At 48.0% G+C, this 20,954-nt stretch overlaps 1 protein-coding gene across 1 annotated transcript in view; it reads right to left on the reverse strand.

The window, feature by feature from the left end:
• LOC119454064 (glucose dehydrogenase [FAD, quinone]-like) overlaps positions 1 to 17,164 on the reverse strand; it is a 31,714-nt gene extending 14,550 nt beyond the window's left edge. The window contains exons 1-3 of the mRNA XM_037716075.2: positions 17,071 to 17,164; positions 16,298 to 16,500; positions 7,921 to 8,119 (exon numbers count right to left, since the gene is read on the reverse strand). Of these exons, the coding sequence (XP_037572003.2) occupies positions 7,921 to 8,119; positions 16,298 to 16,500; positions 17,071 to 17,164 (496 nt within the window). The remainder of the gene's footprint in view (positions 1 to 7,920; positions 8,120 to 16,297; positions 16,501 to 17,070) is intronic.
• Between the last annotated feature and the right edge of the window lie 3,790 nt (positions 17,165 to 20,954).

Raw genomic sequence — 20,954 nt, forward strand, 5'->3', positions numbered from 1 at the left:
AGGTCAATGTCGGGGTACAGTCCTCTCTTTCTAGAGAAAAGGACGCAGGCACTCTTTTGTGGATTTAGGCAGAACCCATTCTCGTCTGCCCATTTAGCCACCTTGTTCAGACCAAGTTGAACCTGCCGCTCACAGATTGCAAGGTTGCATGATTTAAATCCAATCTGTATATCATCGACATACGTTGAATAAAACATGTTGCGTGGGATGCATAGACGCAAGGAATTCATTTTTATAATGAAGAGAGGGCAACTGAGCACCCCACCCTGTGGTACTCCGGTTTCCTGCACGAAAGGCCGTGATAATGCATTGCCAACTCGAACACGGAATGTGCGATTCAGCAGATAACTTTCAATCACATTTAACATATTACCACGTATACCAAAGTGGGAGAGGTCTCTCAGTATCCCGAACCGCCACGTGGTGTCGTATGCTTTTTCCATATCGAGGAAAACAGAAAGGAAGAATTGTTTGTGAATAAAAGCTTCACGTATCTGTGCCTCAATACGTATCAAATGGTCAATGGTGGATCGACCCTCGCGAAAACCGCACTGGTATGGGTCAAGCAGCTTGTTTGATTCTAGGAAATGTATCAGACGACGGTTTATCATTTTCTCGAAAGCTTTGCAGAGGCAGCTTGTTAGAGCTATGGGCCGGTAACTCGATACGGACGATGGATCCTTGCCCTGCTTCAGGATAGGGATCACTATGGCCTCTTTCCAGGCAGAGGGGATCTCGCCGGAGGTCCATATAGAGTTATAGAGACAGAGAAGGGTTTTCTTCGTTTCAGAGGGTAGGTTTTTCAACATGTCATATAGTATACGGTCAGGGCCTGGGGCAGATTGGTTGCAACAGGTGAGTGATGCATGCAGCTCTGCTAGGGAGAAAGGTAGGTTATATGGCTCGTTTCCGGTGCTCTTTCGGTCCAGTTTTTGTTTTTCTATTGCTGATTTGTATCTTTTAAACGCTGGAGAATAGTGTGATGAACTGGAAACATGTTCAAAATGTGCACCCAGATGGTTCGCTTGGTCCTCCAGGCTGTCTCCCTGTCTGTCTACCAGGGGAGGCGGATGTGTTTGTCGTCCTCTTACTCTATTCACCCTGTTCCAAACCTTGGCCTCATCCGTGTACGAGTTGATACTTGATAAAAATGTTTGCCAGCTGTCTCTCCTGGCTTGTCTGCGTGTTCTCCTACCTTGGGACTTGATTTTCTTGAAACTGACAAGGTTTTCAGCAGTAGGATAATTGCGAAGCTGCCTCCATGCTCTGTTCTGCTGCCTACGTGCGTTCCGGCATTGTTCATTCCACCACGGAACACGGCGTTTGCTAGAAAGACCACTTGTTTGGGGAATACACTTAGAAGCTGCATCTATTATGAAATTTGTAAAATACTCGATGGCACCGTCAATTCCGAGCGATGAAATGTCAGCCCACGAGAGCTTACTGGTAAGTGTTTGGAATTTTTCCCAGTCCGCTGCATTGACCTTCCACCGGGGAGCATGTGGTGGAGATTCGTATTGTCTTGGCGCTCTCAGCAGTATTGGGAAATGGTCGCTCCCGTAAGGGTTTTTTATAACTTCCCATTCAAGTTCAGGTAATATGGATGGAGAAGCTATGCTGAGGTCTATAGAGGAAAAGGTTTTGTTTGCAAGACAATAATATGTCGGTTCTTTTTGTTAAGCAGACAAGCACCGGATGAGAAAAGAAAATCTTGAATTAGACGGCCTCGCGCATCGATGCGAGCGTCGCCCCACAGACTGTTGTGTGCATTGAGATCGCCAAGAACAAGATAGGGCTCGGGCAATTCGTCAATCAAGGACTGAAATTCGTGTTTGTGTAAGCGGTAATGTGGGGGTATGTATAGTGAGCAAATGGTGATGAGTTTGTTAAGGAGAACCAGTCGAACTGCCACTGCTTCAAGGGGTGTTTGCAGCTGCAAACGTTGACATGCTATGCTTTTGTGAGTCATGATGGCAACACCGCCTGATGATGCGAGACCATCATCGCGATCTTTACGAAACGTAACATACTGTCGAAGAAAGTTTGTATGTGTCGATTTTAAATGAGTTTCCTGTACACACAGCACTTTTGGATTGTGTTTGTGGAGAAGTTCTTGCACATCATCGAGGTTCCTAAGAAGGCCTCTGATGTTCCATTGTATAATTTGTGGCCATACTGAAAGTAAATGGGTGCTGTGTGTACTAAAAACAAAAAGGAAATGTTGCATTAGATTACAGAGCCCTTTCCAGGCCCTGTAACGCGGGATTTGTCTTTTCTGAAGCGGTCGAGGGAACCTCGCCGCTCCTTAGGCGCTTGATGCGCCGTCGGGGTGGGTGTGGTGTCCATTGCCTCTTGTGAGGCGCCGGACACGCGCTCTTGCGAGCGAGAAGTTTCACGAGAAAGTCTCGCCGCGAAGGACGAGACATTTGCGCCCACCAGCCCGGATGTCGATGGGGCTGCCTTTGGGCCTGAGCTGCGCCGGCTGTTGCCAGCACCAGCAGGGGCCGGTGAGGGTGAGGCAGCCTTGACTGCACCCACCGTGGGAGCTGCTGGCGGGCCTGCGGGTTCGCTACGCGAAGCGCAGGCTGCCACCGAGGACTGTTGTGGTGCCGGCAACCCTAGGGTAACCGGGCCTGTTCGCTGGTTGGGTGGAGTAGACTTAGCTCCTTCCACCCTGGGGGCAGGAGCCACAAGCGACAGCTCGCTGCGCGCGAGCTGGGCAGGTGGCAGTAGCCGCTGCGACGCTGCCCCTTGACGCGCCGCATCAGCATATGTGGTAGTGTGGAATGGTGAGCACCTTTTGCGTGCTTCCCTGAACGATATGTTCTCGCGCACTTTGAGAGTGATAATTTCTTTTTCTTTTTTCCAGTTAGGACAGGATCTGGAGTAAGCTGGATGTTCACCATCACAGTTTACACAGTGTGGTGTCGCTTCGCAGTTATCTGAGGCGTGACCTTGGACTCCACATTTCGCGCATGTAAGTCTACCACGACAGCTCTGCGAGCCGTGGCCAAATCTTTGACATTGGAAACATCGTCTTGGATTAGGTATGTATGGTCTGACAGCTATCTTAGTGTATCCGGTTTCTATTGTTTGTGGCAGATCGCAAGTGGCAAAGGTCAGGATCAGGTGTTTTGTAGGAATTTCTTTATTGTCTCGTCGGATAATGATACGCTGTACGTTGGTTACATTTTGCTCTTTTCAGCCCTCCAATAGTTCGGTTTCGGACAAGTCAATGAGATCTGCATCAGAAACTACTCCGCGTGCTGTATTCATAGAACGGTGAGGTGAAACGGTAACAGGAATGTCTCCAAATGCCACAAGCTTGTTGAGTTTATTGTGCTGCTCTTTATCACGGATCTCAAGCAGGAGGTCCCCGCTCGCCATTTTGGTGACTTTGTAACCTGGGCCAAGGGCGTCAGTCAAGCCTTTTGCGACTAGGAAAGGGGATACGGTTCTTGCTGGTTTTTCGGTCTTCTCACTGTGAACTACTTGGTAACGGGGGAAAATTTCTCTTGGTCTGAATAAGCTTAATAGTTCTTCGGTGCGTCCCCTCTTGTGAGGGTGACGATCAAGTAAACGGGGAAATGCAGGCGTTCCCATACTGGTTTGGTTTATTTCGGCAGCAATGGCGGCCACCCACCACGGAGCCCAACTAGGGGACGCTGCAGCACTTAACGCGTAAGGCTGCAGGCGCCAACCGTACATTGCCACTATAACCTAATATATTATACCCAAGGGAGGGCACATACACAAGGTTAACCCAAGCCGCCTGTGAAAATTAGGAAGTGACGGAAAAGAAGAGATGATAGGAGAGTAAAAGAAAGGAGATAGGAAAGCAAAAGGTTGGAGAGGGGGACAGGAAAAGGCGACCACCGGTTTCCCCCGGGTGGGTCAGTCCGGGGGTGCCGTCTACGTGAAGCAGAGGCCAAAGAGGTGTGTTGCCTCCGCCGAGGGGCCGTAGAGGTCCAAACACCCGGCATCGGCTCAACCCCCAGGATCCCCTTTTCCCCGGACACGGCTAAGCCGCGCACGGTTAGACGCGGGAGGGTCCAACCCTCATGTGCTAGCGGAAGATTGAAGCTAGAAGGGCCTTGAAAGACATGACCAGGGGAAAAGATACTGGAGAAGATGGAATAAAAGTCGATTTAATCAAAGATGGAGGAGATATCATGCTTGAAAAGCTTGCGGCCCTTTATACGCAATGCCTCACGACTTCAAGTACACCAGAGAGCTGGAAGAATGCCAACATTATACTCATCCATAAGAAGGGAGACGTTAGATAATTGAACAAATATAGACTCATTGGCTTGTTTTGGGTATTGTATAAAATATTCACCAAGATACCTTCCAGTAGATTCAGGGCAACACTTGACTTCAGCCAACCAAGAGAAGAGGCTGGCTTCAGAAGGGATATTCTACGATGGATCATATCTACGTCATCAATGAGTTAATCGAGAAATCTGCGGAGTACAATCAACCTCTCTATATGGCTTTCATAGATTATGAAAAAGCATTTGATTCAGTAGAGATACTGAATCAAATGCTTCAGTCTTAGAGGCATTGCGTAATCAAGGAGTTCAGGAGGCATACCAGAATACATTGATAAATTAAAATTAAAAAATTAAATTATGGGGTTTTACGTGCCAAAACCAGTTCTGATTATGAGGCACGCCGTAGTGGGGGACTCCGGAAATTTGGACCACCTGGGGTTCTTTAACGTGCACCTAAATCTAAGTACACGGGTGTTTTCGCATTTCGCCCCCATCGAAATGCGGCCGCCGTGGCCGGGATTCGATCCCGCGACCTCGTGCTCAGCAGCCCAACACCATAGCCACTGAGCAACCACGGCGGGTAATACATTGATAAATATCTGCAAGGATTGCACAGCAACCTTGGTTCTCTACAAGAAAAGTAGAATGATACCTATGAAGAAAAGGGTCAGGCAAGGAAACACAATCTCTTCAATCATATCGAGTGCATGCTTAGAAGAAGTATTCAAGCTTTTAGACAGGGAAGGATTAGGAGTGAGGATAAACGGCGAATATATCAGGAAGCTTCGGTTTGCAGATGACATTGTCCTATTCAGCAACAATGGGGACGAATGACAGCAAATGATTCAGGACCTTAACCGAGATAGTGTAAGGATGGGGTTGAATATCAATACGGAGAAGACAAAAATAATGTTGAATAGCCTGGCAAGAGAACAAGATTTCAGGATCGCCCAGCAGCCTCTAGAGTCTGTAAAGGAGTACGTTTATCTAAGTCAATTACTCATAGGGAGCCCTCATCATGACAAAGAAATTTACAGAAGAATGAAATTGGGTTGGAGTGCATACCGCAGGCATTGCCAAATCCTGACTGGGAGCTTACTGCTGTCGTTAAAAAAAAGTGCAGATCATTGCATTCTACCAGTGCTAACATACGGGGCAGAAACTTGGAGCTTAACAAAGAATCTCGAGAACAAGTTAAGGAGCACGCAAAGAACGATGGAACGAAAAATGTTAGGCCTAACATTAAGAGACAGGAAGAGAGCGGTGTGGATCAGAGAGCAAACGGGATAGCCGATATTCTAGTTGACATTAAGAGGAAAAAAATGGAGCTGGTGACGCCATGTAACGCATAGGATTTATAACCCGTGGACCATTAGAGTTACACAATGGATACCAAGAGAAGGAAAGTGCAGTCGAGGTAGGCAGAAAACTAGGTGGGATGATAAAGCTAGGAAATTTGCAGGCGCAAGTTGGAATCAGCAAGCGCAAGACAGGGGTAATTGGAGAGCGCAGGGAGAGAAGTTCGTCCTGCAGTGGACATAAATATAGGCTGATGATGATGATAATGATGATGACATACATTTGCGTGGATTACGGTAGCGCCGCCCCTAGGAGCAGGAGGAAACTAGACACCTGTGAGTTCTCAACGGCAGCGCCACCACGGGAAAGCGGAAGGAAAGAAAACTAGAGACGCAAGTGCTTGGAACGTCTAAAACGACAGGGTGGTGCGAACGTAGACATGGCCAACGCGGATCGGCGTTTTGGGCTAAGATCCGATCGTAGGTCCTGCAGTACGTAGCTGCCGACCCCACCAGTTAGCACTTCATGCGCACCGCTTCTTTCACCCGGTTCGCGGACTGGCAGTTCATCCTCAAGGCCGGGCTCAATCTCATTCCACTCAACGGAGCCTGCATGTGGGTGACGGCTGAACGCGATCAGCGATGCAGGGCTCGCGGTGATGCCAGGGACACCTTGCCTCCCCCACGTCATTTGTCAGTGTATGCTGAGAGTGCGCTGTACACATCCCGACAGAACAACATCGTGGCTCGTCTACGTATTGCGTGCCGGGGTCTGCTTGCTTATCTTACAAACATTTCAATAAAATCTGTTCGCACCCTTGTGCCTGGGACCTCTTTTGTCGTTAGCTGTGACAAGGGTAGTTCAAGGGCGCACTACAGATCCCGGAGAACCCCACCAGAAGTACACAGGGGTATGTGCCGTTGCGCTTGCACCATTTCTGTACAATCTCCGGGATCGGCCCACGAGACCGGAGTTTTCGCTCGCGCACAGGATAATTTCACCGGACCTTAGCCATAAACAGCTTCTTTGTAAAATTCAGCACGAGTCCTCCCATGATGACTGTCGATGTTAATGCGTGTAACGTGGAATAAATATAGCGACATAGCGTATTAATATGGTCGAAACGAGTTATCTATGAGGATGAGGTGTGCACATTGCAGCCCCACTCCTCTTTTGCAACGCCGCGAAGCCTGGGAGTGGCCTCTGAAATGCAAGGAGCACCGAGGCGTGCGAGCCCTGAGAAATGCGTCATGCGGCAGATCGTCTCCTCTCTCGCGCTTCTTTCTAAACACGCTGCGCTGACTAGTAGCGCTGCCGAGAACTCAACGTGTGACCTCTGAGACCAGAAGCGTGTTGCGTTGGTGCATGGGAAGTATTGTTCCCTCGCTTGCCGCACACCCAATGGCGTATACACATTGGCGAGAATTTATCTGATGAGCGGCACATAACCAGTGCATTTGTGGCGCAGCCTGTTAAAGCGTCCGCTTGCTGTCCATCATAAACCCTTGCGGCTTGTTCGAAACGGGTAGTTTCGAACGCTGTTCCATCAGCAGAGCAGCAGGTTAGACTCTGCAATGCCATCAGAAATTGTCTATGTTGCATCGGACGGCAGTCATAAATCCGCTACCAAGAGGAGCACCGATCTTGCGGTCATCTTCGGATGATGATCACGCAGGCCGACCTCAAAACGTTAAATAAAGTTGTTATTTGAATATAAACCCTCAAATAAGCTACGTTTTGTGTATGGTGTTACAACGCGACAATATTGTTGATGATGTGGGGAATGAAGCGATGTAATTAGTCACTCCAGAATGATAAACTCTATACGCATATATAGCTTTAAGCTTGTGTAAGCTGAAGTCAGTAGCCCTCATCAGCCGTAAACTGCACTGCGCAACATTGCAATAAAGCGAACGGCACACCCAGGGCGCTCCCCGTAAAACTTGCTTTTAGATGCGAAGCATCTTATGCTCGGGGCTATGTCACTCCCTCCCTCCCTACCTCCCTCCATACATCCAACCCCTACTGCGCATGCGCATCCTCCTCCCCCTCCTCTCCTCTCCTGATTGCGCAACGAATGGCAACACCTGCGGCTCTGCGCGCGATAATGCGAAGCAGCTTAGGTTAGAGGCGCGACGGTAGGCGCCCCAGAGGCACCAGCAAGTTTATACAGCGGATAAAACTACCTTGAGTCGACTCCATGGCTGCTTCGCATACTACTCAGGGTTCCCCTGCGGGAAGATGGTGTAATTTTTTTTATCGCTGCAGCCAAGAAATGTAAAATTAAGCGGGCTGCAAAGAATACTCACAGCATACAAGTTCCTCTTTGCCAGTAATGTCCACTCACCTTTTTCTTGCACGCTCTCGTCTTGGACCAGAAACATTTCAATCTGCTTGAAGTACTCCAATATATTGCTGTAACCCCAACCAGTTGCACCGTACGTGTTTTCCCATTTATTGAAGTCATGTTTGTTTCCTCGCACAAAGTTCATAGAATTAATGGAGCTTGTGCCTCCGAGAACTTTTCCTTGCGTCATAGGACCAATCTGTCCCAGATATCCAAAAGAAAAGCGCTTTTTTAGTTCATGAGTAGGTAATAGATTAGCTTTTACACTACATTTTATTAGTGCTCACTCACGTACTATACTAATGGGGGGAGCACATGGACATGATGTCTTTATTCCTTTCAATCAGGAATTATTATCGATTATTCATAAATGTATGAAATTTGCATTATTTTATGACAAGGACCTGCAGACTCCATTAAGAGTAAGTCAAGCTGGTAGAATGACTCTTTCTGTATTTTATGATGAGTCACCATAATAACAGAGGGATTAAGTATCTAATTATTGTGCACACTGTAATGATACGTTTGCTCATAAAAAATTTATTCACTAGCGTGAATTACCCGCACAATGTAATTATTCGTTGAAAGCTTTAATAGAAGGGAAGAAATTATTTCCCAATTGCTATATAAACGTCCAACGTGACACCTCCCGTCAAACGTTGTAGTGCCTTCTTCAAAGCGATCTTCGGTAGCGATAGATTTCCCTCAGAAGCATAATGGAGGCACTTGAGGTAAGCAGAACGCTTATTTACCCTACGATTAGTTATTGTGGTCTATTTCTTGCCACAACGGCGCAGAAATGGCAGAACTAAGTCGCGTACACATATGTGTATACCATGACTGAAGGGATTATTTATTATATTGTTTATTTACTATACCCTCAGCGCCAAAGGCAAAACAGAAAAGAGAGGCTATAGCGAACAAACCAAAATCTTATGGTAAAGCCTTCTGAACATACAATTTTACCTACTGCTTTACATTATATTACCTACGTGGCCACACACACACAAAAAAACACATTTTACATACACATGAGCAGCTGGCGTTATTTGAAAGAGAGAGAGAATGAACTTTAATGAATAGGATGGCTCAGTGGCCGTTATTTGAAAAAAAATACAAATAAACACACTTGTTCAAACAATTTCAGCTGAAGTGGGTCGCAATCGTTGAATATCATTCATACATGCAAGTTCTTCGGAATGGTGATCCCAGGCAACGGTTGATTAAGACAGAAAGAAATAGGAAATATAGTTAGTGAGACATGGTTCAAAACCAACCTTATAACGATGATCAATTGAAGGAAATGTGCACTGTGGTTGGGAAATTAGTTCGTCGCGCCGGGTTGAATGATGGTAGATCTTGTGAAAAAGAACTCAACGCGATATTTCATCACAGGATAAGAGTGGTGGGAGCGTCAGGTTACATTTTGTAGCAGGTATACGTTAGGCTCTAGTATAGTTACGCGAGATGAAATCGACCTAATTATACTGGACAAATTCTACAGCAGTGATTAGTTTCTCCTGATTAGAATCCCACACAGTAATTGCATACGCCAACTTGGGACGTACAAGTGTCTTATGAACTAGTACTTTTAGAGAGCTAGAATGGTTAAAAGGTTACTACGCGGATAGCCTAGTAGGTGCTTAGCATTGTTAATTGCCAAGTAGGTATAGGCAGTATATGCCAAGTTAGTAGCGATGTGCGCACCTACATGAGTGCACCACTTTGCAATGGCACTCGCTTGCCGAGGTCGCCTATGAGCTTGGAGGCATGACGAAGAATGTTTGCCGCCGACGCAGTGACGATAGAATGACGAAGAAGTCATGATATTGATGGAACGACAAAAGCGTATAATGGCGACGGCGGGGCTGCAATAAAAGTTCGACTAATATGACGATGGCATACTGAATACAACATGGCTACGACGATATGAGGACAACGAGGTGATGAAGACTGTGTGACGACGGTGGCGTAATGACGACGGTATGATGGAAACCGGCTGACGAAGCTGTAATGACGATCGATGATGACACCAGCACGACGGCATGGCGACATCCCAACGGAGGCATGATAGAGTTGTGGGACAACCACACATTGACAATAGTAGCATAATGACGATTGAATGATGACAGCATGATTACAATAGAGCGACGAACAAAGAATGACGTCGATGGATCGACAAAACTGGTATGACGACGATGACATGACGACAATGGTATGATGATGACTGCAGGACGAGAGTCGTGCGTTGAAGGTACAATGATAATGATAGAACCCCACGATGGCATGACTACGATGCAGTGATGACGGTGGCATAACGGCATCATAAGGACAAGTGTATGAAAATAGCGTGACGATGACTGTATCACGAAACATGCATAATGACGATGGCGTGACAACGGCATGTCGAGAGTGGTATGATGACGCTGCAGTGTCAATGATGGCATCGCCATGCTGGCCTTACGACGACAGTCTGACAATGGAAGCATGATAGCGACTCTTTGACGATGACGGTATGACAAGGGCAGCATAATCACAATTGAGTGACGGCAGTATGATTACAATACAATGACGAAGAAAGATTGGCGGCACTGAAACGGCGATAGCGGTATGACGACGCCGGCATGGCGAAAATGGAATGACGTTACTCAAGTGATAACAGTGATAAAATGACAGCGTGCCGACAATGGCGGGATGACCACGGCATGACGAGTGTCAGATCACAGAGCTTGAATGACCAAGTAGTAATATCATCCAAAATTGTCAAAAGACGTCACCTAATTTACGCCCAGTAAGACGGCAGCGATACGCACGAAATTGCGGCACCGTCGCAAACTTGACAGCGCGGCTGGCCGCTATGGATTCCCGTGAAGTGGGAACCACTTCCATGCGGCGCATGCGCTGAAAAAGCTCACGGAATAAAGTTTTTTCATTCATTCGAGGCACTTTGCATGTATTCCCGGGCATCTTTCACGCTCAGAAAAACTTTTATGCAGCACGTATTCTGCAATGGAAAGCCGTATCAGGAGTTTCTCATGCTGCTCAACAATTTTCTCATTGACACTTTTCATCGGATTACAACAATTGAGAAGTTAATTAAATAATTAGGACTAGTTATGCAATTGCGCGGAATGCAAAAAATAATCTGAGTATCTTCAAGCGATGGAAAACTACATTAGTTTGTTTCTGTCCAGCTACGTAGGCATTTGCATATTATTAAAGTGTCCCTCCCCCAGGTTAACCGCAACACCCTGTATAAAGGCTTGGTTCTCGAAAGTCCGAATTGAAAAAAGCCAGTTCACATAATGCATGCTCTGAAACGCGTAAAGATTGATGCCTGTCTTGGAAAACCAGTTCTACTGAAAGCCGCTCAGCAGATAAATTTCCATGACAGTGCAAGTTGTCATATATTCTAAAGTAGGACGGTGCCCGAATGGATATGTTTTTAAAGCACCGCTTTCTTGCGGAGTTCCAGGCAAGTTTTGTACGTATCTGGCCTACAAATCCGTACGCGTTTAATAATATATAATAATTACTAGAGGGAACTGCGGCGCTAGTGTCGACGGGATATTCAAGCAGCGTGATTCAGCCAGCACGGGATTGATGGTTAGCACATGGATTTGCCAAAACTTCATCCTCTTGGCTTCAAACGTCTTTGTGCATTTGCAAACTGACCATTTTCCACCAGGTACGGTGTTTTAAATTAAGTTCGACGATGTCCACTTGTACCTTTATATATTTAAAGGCGACGTATAGTCAGACTTCGCAGAAATGTTTTCATATGCGTGCCGGCTCATGGAGAACGCATGCTATTGGCTAGCAAGATAGGCCGTTTAGAGACAATAGCTGACATCAGCGAACCCATCGTCATTTACCACACTTGCACGTGTCTCGAACCGCACAGCCAGCGCGGACGCCCTTTACTTCCCCGCAGACGAGGTTACCACCAAACCCGGCACCTGCCGGTAGTCACGGTCGTCGCCCCAAATGGTCGGCGCAGTTGGAGAAAGGATAAAAAAATTGGAAGACACTTAAACTTCGTCTTTAAGAGTAGAACGCGAAAGCATTATCGGGACTCGTTCGCATCGAATCGTTCGCATACGGCAAGTAGGCTTCATTCACTGCAACACTGAACGTGGGAAAGCCAGCTTAGAAAGACCACGCTTACACCGATCCCCTTAAGGTCGGCTTCACTTTTAAACTGAGATGCATTGCTGGAAAGACGTTTTTCCAGGGGCAATATAAGTGACCTCATATTAAAATGTGAAGGCCTTAGCACCTTTTTTTTATTATTTTATTATTGTTTGCAAAAGCCCTGACGTGCGCAGGTCTGGTAGAAATGCTGGAAAAGGGGTTCGTGTTTCCTCGCAGCAAAATTAGGTTTTATCGTACATTCCAGTTACAATCCGACGCCGATTGGTAAACAATCCGACGGCGAATCCGACGCCGAATGGTAAAGTCGTACTTTACCATTGTGTGACGGATTTCACTGTGATAAATTCAATTTTTGTTCACCAAAACCTTGCATCCCGTGGAGGGCCTGCGCGGTCGATGTGGTTGGATGATTCTTTCCGCCACCCCCGATCACACGCCGGTTTACGACGCCGGATTTTCAGTGGCACAGGGCCCTCAACGCTATCGCGTTAAAAGTCGCAGCTTCGCCCGAAAAGCGAATCATCGATTGCGATAGCAAATTAGTGGACAGCTATATGAACTAAAGATAGTAATTACCGCGAAGCTGTTAAGGGCTCACTCTTCGATGGTCGTGTCTGGCCGTAGAAGAAACTCTCATTTGTGGTAGGCTGTATGTGCGAGTGAAAGCTCGCGAGGGCGAGGGACGCACGCTTTCACGGGGAGCGAACGCACGGCGGAGAGCAAACACGACTTCACCAGTGGAAGGGGAGCGGTGGGCGAGGAGGGGGGCATCGAGGCACCCTAGACTATGCGTGGGCGTGCCCGCTCTCCCACTGCGGCGCATACGCGCAGCCCTGCCGGCCTCTGCCGCCTGTGCCGCCGACTCTCTCTGGGCTCTCGCCCGCCTCTCTCCTAACAGTGTGGACAACGGCGTTTAGCCATTCCGTCACGTAGCCAGCGTTTTGACAGCGGTTGTGTGCGGTTGCACAAACAACGCGCACAACTGTTGTCGAAAGCGGCGGCGTTTTGCCCGCGTTCGGTGCGAACGCGGGCAGCTTGTTCAATCGACCTCTGTGCGCGGAGCAGCCTTTGGTAATTCGTTCAACTTATATTTGAGGGCACTAAAAGCGCGGCGCGTCAGCCGGCAGTCACATGGTATTTCTTTAAATTTCGCGCACTTTAAATAAAGGTTGGAAAAACATTAAACATAGCAGTTATCTTAGCACAGATGAAATAATCAGATGTTTCTGAAAAACCGGTACAACTTTTGCATTGAAGATTTTTCGCTAGAGTTAATAATTAAAAAAAACACATCATCTCACCCTACGGGCAACCATGGTGGGATGCGAAAGCATCGCGGGGGGTGCGCATCGAGTTTCCGTTTCGTTTCACTTGGCAACACAACCCAATGAAAGTAAGAGTGAGAGAATGTATTGAGAAGAGAGGAGACGTTTGTACGGGGTTGTTTTCGTTTGATGTGTACGTCGATCGCCGCGTTGTCGGGAACATTCCTGGGTAGGCATTGCACGAGTTCCTGCACTTTGATCGGAACCTTCACGACATGCCCCGACGCTGACGTTCGTTCTGGACGGTCCCGACCTTTCTCAGGTTGTCGAACCAAAGCCGGTCGCACACGTTGCAGCTGTGCCCGAACCTCCGAACGCAACAACCCCGGCTTCCCGAGCCTTCCGCTGCTCCGCGGTGGTGGCGCTGCCGCTAGAACCAGCGCCGACGTTGACGTTGTTCATGGCGTTTCGCACATCGTTGCACAGAGAGAATGACGGAAGCACAGCGAACGCGCGCTTTATAGTGCGCCGCGACACTTGCGCCGCCTACCGGCGTACTCCTAGAGAGAGAGGGAGAGAGTGATAGAGTGAGAGAGAGAGTTATATGCAATGATTTGCTGCGCCGCACCTGTGGTGGAGAGGGGGAGAGGGGAGGAGAGCGCACATCTGCGTAGGGGAGGAGAATGAGGGAGAGTAGCGCATGCGCAGTATGGGTGCCGACGCCGCAGAACGGACACTGCCCCGAGCATAAGATGCTCTCGCATCTAAAACTTAATGAAGTTATCTTTGTGAATTACCCAACTTGGCGGATTAGAAAAAAAATATCATGATGTGCTCCATACGGCTCGGAACAATACGGCACCAATACGGCACGCGTAGCGCCTATGTTTGTATTTTTAATGATTTACCCAAGTTAGCTGAAACACCCTGTATGTCTCACCAGTTATCCGAATCTCACTAAGGCCAATTATAGCCCATACATCGCATGGTAATTCCTAAAGAGTCCTGCTAACGTAGCTTCACTCGAGAGGGTTCGCGAGTTAAGCATTGCCCAGTTCAGTTTCCAGTAGTGGCGTGTCTGGATCTAGAGATTCTCAATGCCATCTGCTGCGTCGGAGGTCCGACCGCTGCATTATACAGGTACTCCGAAGCCGCTGTGGACGGAGCGTCTGGGATTATTTGCAGAAGTCATGAGTGAGGTAATGGGAAATACTGAGCCAGGGAAACAAATTCCTGTTCTGTTGAGCACTGCTTTGCACAAGCTCAGTGGGCTTTCTTGATTTGTTTGCACTGTGGCTGGTACAACCCCACTGGCTCTCAACACTTTTAGGTGCGGAGCACTTTATGGTCGGGGGCTATGTCACTCCCTCCCTCCATCCGCCGTGCGGCGTCCACACCCGCACTGCGCATGCGCATCCTCCTCCCCCTCCTTTCCTGGTATGTATATGTATAGTATATAGCCAAGCTCCGGCTTCCGGAAGCCGGCTTCTGCTTCCGGTGCCGCTTCCGTTTCCACTTCCGGTTCCGCTTCCGGTTCCGCTTCCGGCTTCCCGAGAACGCTTCCGGCGTTTTTCCCGAATGATCCCCCGGTGCTTCGCCCACTCATCATCATTCACTTCGTCCTCTCATTCTCCTCCCACAACGCCGCGATGAGTGCCATGGACAGCGCCAGCGTGAACGCCAGTGTCAGCGCCGTGGACAGCGCCGCGGAGAAGAGGGCTCGAGCCGCTGCCACGAAACGGCAGCGGCGACAGGTCGATCTGAAAACTAATGGGAACTTGAGTCGACACTATGGCTGTTTCGCATACTACTCAGGGTTCCCCTACGGGAAGTTGGTGTAATTTTTTTTGTAATATCCAAGTGCCACTCCAACCGTGAAAATTTAGTGGCCTGCATGAGGATTCAATCTTAGGACCAGAGAATAGAACCCCGATGTTACAACTCCAGCTGCACTACTGCACTACTGGTACCGCTGCGCTACAGCTTCAGCGGCGCCAGTTGCATTACTCCCAATCTGATATCCGCCAATCTCTGGTGACGAATGATGGCAATGTCTTAAGTTGGCCGGGTCCGTCATGACAGCGTCTGTACATACCGATAGAGCTAGCAGGCCGGCAGGACTGGGCTGATAGGATTGAGAAGTCCCACATCATCCGCTGTGTAGAGCACTGCACCAGAGGTACATATGCATTTTCGAGAAATAGTAAAAAATGGGCACTCGTCGAGTTGCACCTACCAAATGGTTAAATGAAGGAAAATAAAATAAATTGTATAATTCGCTTTGTTTAATGAGCCATGCTGCTTGCATGTGACATCTCCGTCAAGAATATAGTAATGTCAAATGGCTCATTTCAGCGCATCCGAATCACATTTTCTCCAGCGCTTGGGCCGGATCAACTTTCAAATACGCTAGGTGGTGCTGAAACTTCTCCAGACAACAGCAGTTCATCCTACTGATTGCGAGAAATAGAATATGGGCCACCTACATCTTCAGTAGCGCTTCAGTAGGAAAAATAGTTCGCTGAACTCGGCAGCATTGAATAGTTTTCGGATCAAGAGACCCCTGTGGCTCAGTGATGAGCCTTCCTAAGCTGGCGAGAGGAGCTACAAAAAACCATTATAGTCTAGTCATTTTTTTAATTTGAATTGGTTCATTGACTTCATTTAGCTATTTGGTAGGTGCAAATGAGTGAGAGCCCATTTTTTCATAGTTCTCGAGAAGGGATATGTACCAGTGGGGTATAATAGACACCAAATTAAACTCCATTTATCAATAAGCGTTATACGAAATTCGACTGCCAGAAGGATGCACCGTTCCTTAAGAATATTGCGATCTGGTGCATTGTCTAATCAAATTTTCGTAAAGGTGCAATCATTTTCTAAGGACGAATATTACTTATCTTCCAAACAACACTGACCAAAAAATTGAAGTCACTAAAAATAGTTGTGATACTTACCCCTCCTGGGAAGGAAAAGAGAGCGTACATTTGCGGATCTGTTTGGTACCCCCAGCTGTTATTTTGGTTGGCTGAGAAAGGCGCCATAAATGGAACATACAACTCTGGCGTCATTTCATCTCCGGCCTCTAAAAGAAGCACATCATACGTCCCATTTTTCGAGAGGCGATTGGCCAGAACGCTGCCCGCGGAGCCGGCACCCACTGCATATGCGCGGGGAAAAGAAGCATATCACATGGTCAAAACAATACTTCTTTTTTTTGGTTCATGCAATAAAAATTATAAAAACCAATAAACTACATGCCTTCAGAGTATTATGCGTATAAAACTTCAACAGAAGTGTCAACATACCGATGTGGAACGTACTTATGTCGAAATTTCAGAGCGCGAAGTAAGTAGGGACAAGAGAGAGCCCACACGACACGACGTCTGTGTCATGTGGTCTCACACATGTGCTTATTTATTTACGCGTTGAAATTTTAACAAGAGCCACCAAGATTTTGGCCACCGTCCGATAACTGTGCTTGGCCATTTCGTTGGCGCTTTTAGATTCCGGCCTGGCTCTGAAAAGATTCGCGCCGTCAAAGACATTCCCGTGCCGCACTGAGCAAAAGGAGTCCGCAGCTTCGTAGTCCTTTGCTCTTACTTCCGCCGCTTTGTTAAAGATTTTGCCACCATAGCATTGACACCCACACACCTAAAAAAGTCTTTTTCATGGGGATCCTCCCAAGCTGCCGTATTATCTCCTCTCACAACCTTACTCACCACCTCACCTATCTTCTGCCACTTCGATGCTTCAGCCCCTACACAGCTGATGCAAGCTATCACGGAATCGGTGCACTCTTGGCGCAAGTTCAGCGTGGTCATGACCGTGTTACTGCACACGTCAGCCCCCTTTGATCACCTTCGGAGCGCAACTACTTCACTTGCGAACGAGAGTGTCTGGCTCTTGTCTAGGCGGTTCTAAAATTCCGTCCCTACCTATACCGTCCTGACTTCCGGGTTAGATTTAGGTTCACAGATTTTGCTGAAACTTTCAAGATATGATGTGTAAGCAACAAAGATGAAAAGTGACCCCTATTATTTCAGTAATGTGCATGGTTTTAGTATGGAATGATGTCCAATATATTGGGCACTGGAACTTTATCAGGTAAATTGTGAAGTAGTGAGCTTGCAGCAACACAAAGCTACTTTACAGAAGAAAATTCTTACGAATGCTGGAATAACCATTTATTAATAAACATTTTACAAATATCACACAAAATACAAAGAAAAGTGGGCCCTAATTTGCTTCCCGCAAATTATGAAAACCATGAAGGGCCGCAGAAAAGCTCGGGATCAACGATAGTGTTATTGTCGCTGTTCGACAAGTCGAGGTCTGACGAGCTGCCCTGGGCTATTCGCTGAAGTATTTGCTCCGCCGTGTCATCCGACATGCGAGGCCGGTCCCCTGAACAAAAAAGGAGACACTTTATCCATGAATGCCATAAAAGAAAATTGGGTACAGTGACCTTGGTAAACTCGGCGCTAATGCAGTTCTACTCAACGTGAAAGCTGGGAAGTGCGAAACAGTGATTCGCCGGTGTTTGCCTTGTGTTTATCTTGTGTTTAACAATCCATCATCTGTTTTGACACATGTTCAAGGCACAACTGGTGGGAAACCGACACGCTCATGGAGCCAAAGCCGTGGCTTGAACAGCACGTGGCCACAACGACATGAGATCAAATTGCAAGATTTTCACGAGTTTCTGCGAATTAATGGGCTTAATGCTTGATTATTCTGAATCATGTTACTTTATTTTGAACCAGTTTTGATCAATTCTGCACTTGTCTTGATCCTGTCTTGCGCGTGACCACGACATGACACGCCGACTGCCCGGGCCCCTCAAGTGCTTCGCCCTTGAAAGAAATAAACAAGCACGAAGGAACGCCGCATGACACTGAAATGAACGCGCGTACAACGCACTGCACGTGGCGTCTGTACATTCGCAATGACGGTATTGTGTACCAGTGTCCAACGTGTTGGACATGCAATATCAAATCACGAGCAGAGAAAAGGAAGTGTACGAGCAAATAAAATTTTCCATGCAGCATACTCCCTGTATCATTACCTTTCCAGTTAATCATATATAACACATTAAAACGGTCAAACAATACTATGAACAGCACTTACTTCTCCGGCGGTCGCTGTAGAATGCCGCTCTGCTAACGCCGCCATGTCGTCTCCGTTATTTCCAGATCCGCTGGCGAAACTTCGACAAAGCTTCATAGATGGCACTAGTAGGTGTCCAATATATTGGCCAAGTGGTTTTTACGGGGGGAAATACGCTGAGCACGGCATAGTGATGGAGTATTTGATGTCCAATATATTGGACAAATATCTACAGCTGGAACTCAGGAGAATATGGCTGGTCCTTTTGTATTCTCACTGACCATCAACCTCTCTGTTCTCTTTCATCCTTAAAGGGCCCCTAAACCACCTCAGATATTTTTTGAACATTTCAAGTAAACACGCGCATCGAGTTCAGAATGCCGTTACGATCAACTATGCCAAACTCTGCAGCGCTACGCCCCGCGGGTGCGCCACAAAATGAAAAAACAATGCCGTGCTCCTCTCCGAGCCTTTCCGGTATCCCCAGCGGTCGTCATGACGTCACCAGGGCGCATCTGGTGATGTCATGACGACTGTGATGCATCTGGGCGACGATGTCGATTGGTCGTTCAAGAACTGCCTGTTAGGCTGCTAGTAGGTACGCCTGCTCCCTGCTCTTCTTTGTCGTGTGGCTCGCCTGTGCGCACTTGCGAATCGCTAATTACAGCCCACAACGCAAGTGCCAAACCGCTCGCGTTCCAACACAGTCACGCTTAGCGGTCTGATTTGCTGCGCGATCAGAGTGCGACAGTGTTGGCCTTTCTAGACGTGCGCGCCAGACAGGGTTCATAGCGGCACGCTTCGCATGAGCACGGGCCGGCACGGCAGCAACAGCGGTAAGCCGAGAAGCGCTAGCTGAGTCGCGGCTAAGGCCCGTCCACGTTACCGGTACGGTAACTCGCCGCACGCCGTTTGCCACTCGCGGGCCGCGGTTCGACGGCGGTTTTGATCGCGACCGGCGAGATTTCCTTGCCGTAGAGAGGATGAGACCGGGAACATTTGTGCCGCCGCCTCACCGCCGCTGATCGCTCGACGGCGCCGATACCTTCGCGAGGCCTTTTCCGATTCACTTCGAAGCTAAAGCGGACGACGCTTCGGAATGAATTACCGACGCTCACAAGCCGCAACATTTCCTTATCGTTGTTGTCGCTCTTCGCAATTATTGCACACAAAGAAAAAAAAATACGATGATATTAGTGGCGCCGTCGGCTGCGATGCTAGCACGGCCGAGCCGGTCGTCTCCCGTGGGTAGCCGTGCACTGCAGCTGAGCTCGACAAGTATCGGAGCTCTCGTTCAGGTTTAACGTTTCACAGTGGATATAGTTTTTCATAAAATGTACAATCTATGCATCGCTTTATCTAGCGCAATTTATATTTCTTGGAACAGAAGCTGCAGCCGATGTTTTCGTCTCCGGTGGCGGAGGCGCGCAGCTTCCCGGTCGTCGATTGGCCCGTCGATCGTATTGCGGGTGGCGCGCCGGCCGAACAGCCGTCTACTTTGGACACCTCTCGCGCGGCACACATTCTACGGCAATGGAGGCCGGTTCGCCATCGGTATATTTGCCGCTAGGGTGGACGTGCCTTAACCGGAAGTTCACAGTGTTTTGAGACGCGTGTTGGCGATGATGTATCTCACGTGATACTTGGAAGAGCACTAGGCGAGGAGGAGAGTCCAACCGACAAAGACAGTAGTGAAGGAAAGAGCGAAACGAGGGAGTGCCATGTTATGATCATCAAACGTGTGTAACTCCGTTATTACGGCACCATTTCGAAAAATCATCGCGGCTACGTGTTCGTTGTAGACTCGTGCACAACTGCAACACCACAACTAAATTTCTACCTCTGGGTGGTTTAGGAGCCCTTTTAAAGACACCACAGTGAGGCTTAGACGATGGAATTTGTGGCTGCAGAAGTATACCTGTTCGGTGGTCTACGAATCTTGGCTGCAGCACAACAACGCCGACTGCATATCCCATTACCCCGCAGACACCCCCGACGTCAACGACATGGACGCCTCCGCCTACGTTCTCTCTATCTCCCAACTTTTGGACATGGGCAATGAGCAACGCCGTGGCGCTACCTTAGGTGCCCTCTTTGAAAGTGATGAATCTGCACCTATTAACTAATCAATACGGCGGTTCGTGTTTCCTGACTGGGAGCTTACCACTGTCGTTGAAAATAAAAGTGTACAATCATTTCATTCTACCGGTGCTAACATATGGGGCAGAAACTTGGAGGTTAACAAAGAAGCTCGAGAACAAGTTAAGGACCACACAAAGAGCGATGGAACGAAAAATCTTAGGACTAACGTTAAGAGACAGGAAGAGAGCGGTGTGGATTAGAGAACAAACGGGGATAGCCGATATTCGAGTTGACATTAAGCGGAAGAAATGGAGCTGGGCAGACCATGTAATGCGTAGGGTGGATAACCGGTGGACCATTATGGTTAGAGAATGGATACCAAGAGAAGCGAAGCGCAGTCGAGGTCGGCAGAAAACCAGATGG

This window comes from Dermacentor silvarum, chromosome 5 (assembly GCF_013339745.2).
Source record: "Dermacentor silvarum isolate Dsil-2018 chromosome 5, BIME_Dsil_1.4, whole genome shotgun sequence".
Taxonomy (NCBI): domain Eukaryota; kingdom Metazoa; phylum Arthropoda; class Arachnida; order Ixodida; family Ixodidae; genus Dermacentor; species Dermacentor silvarum.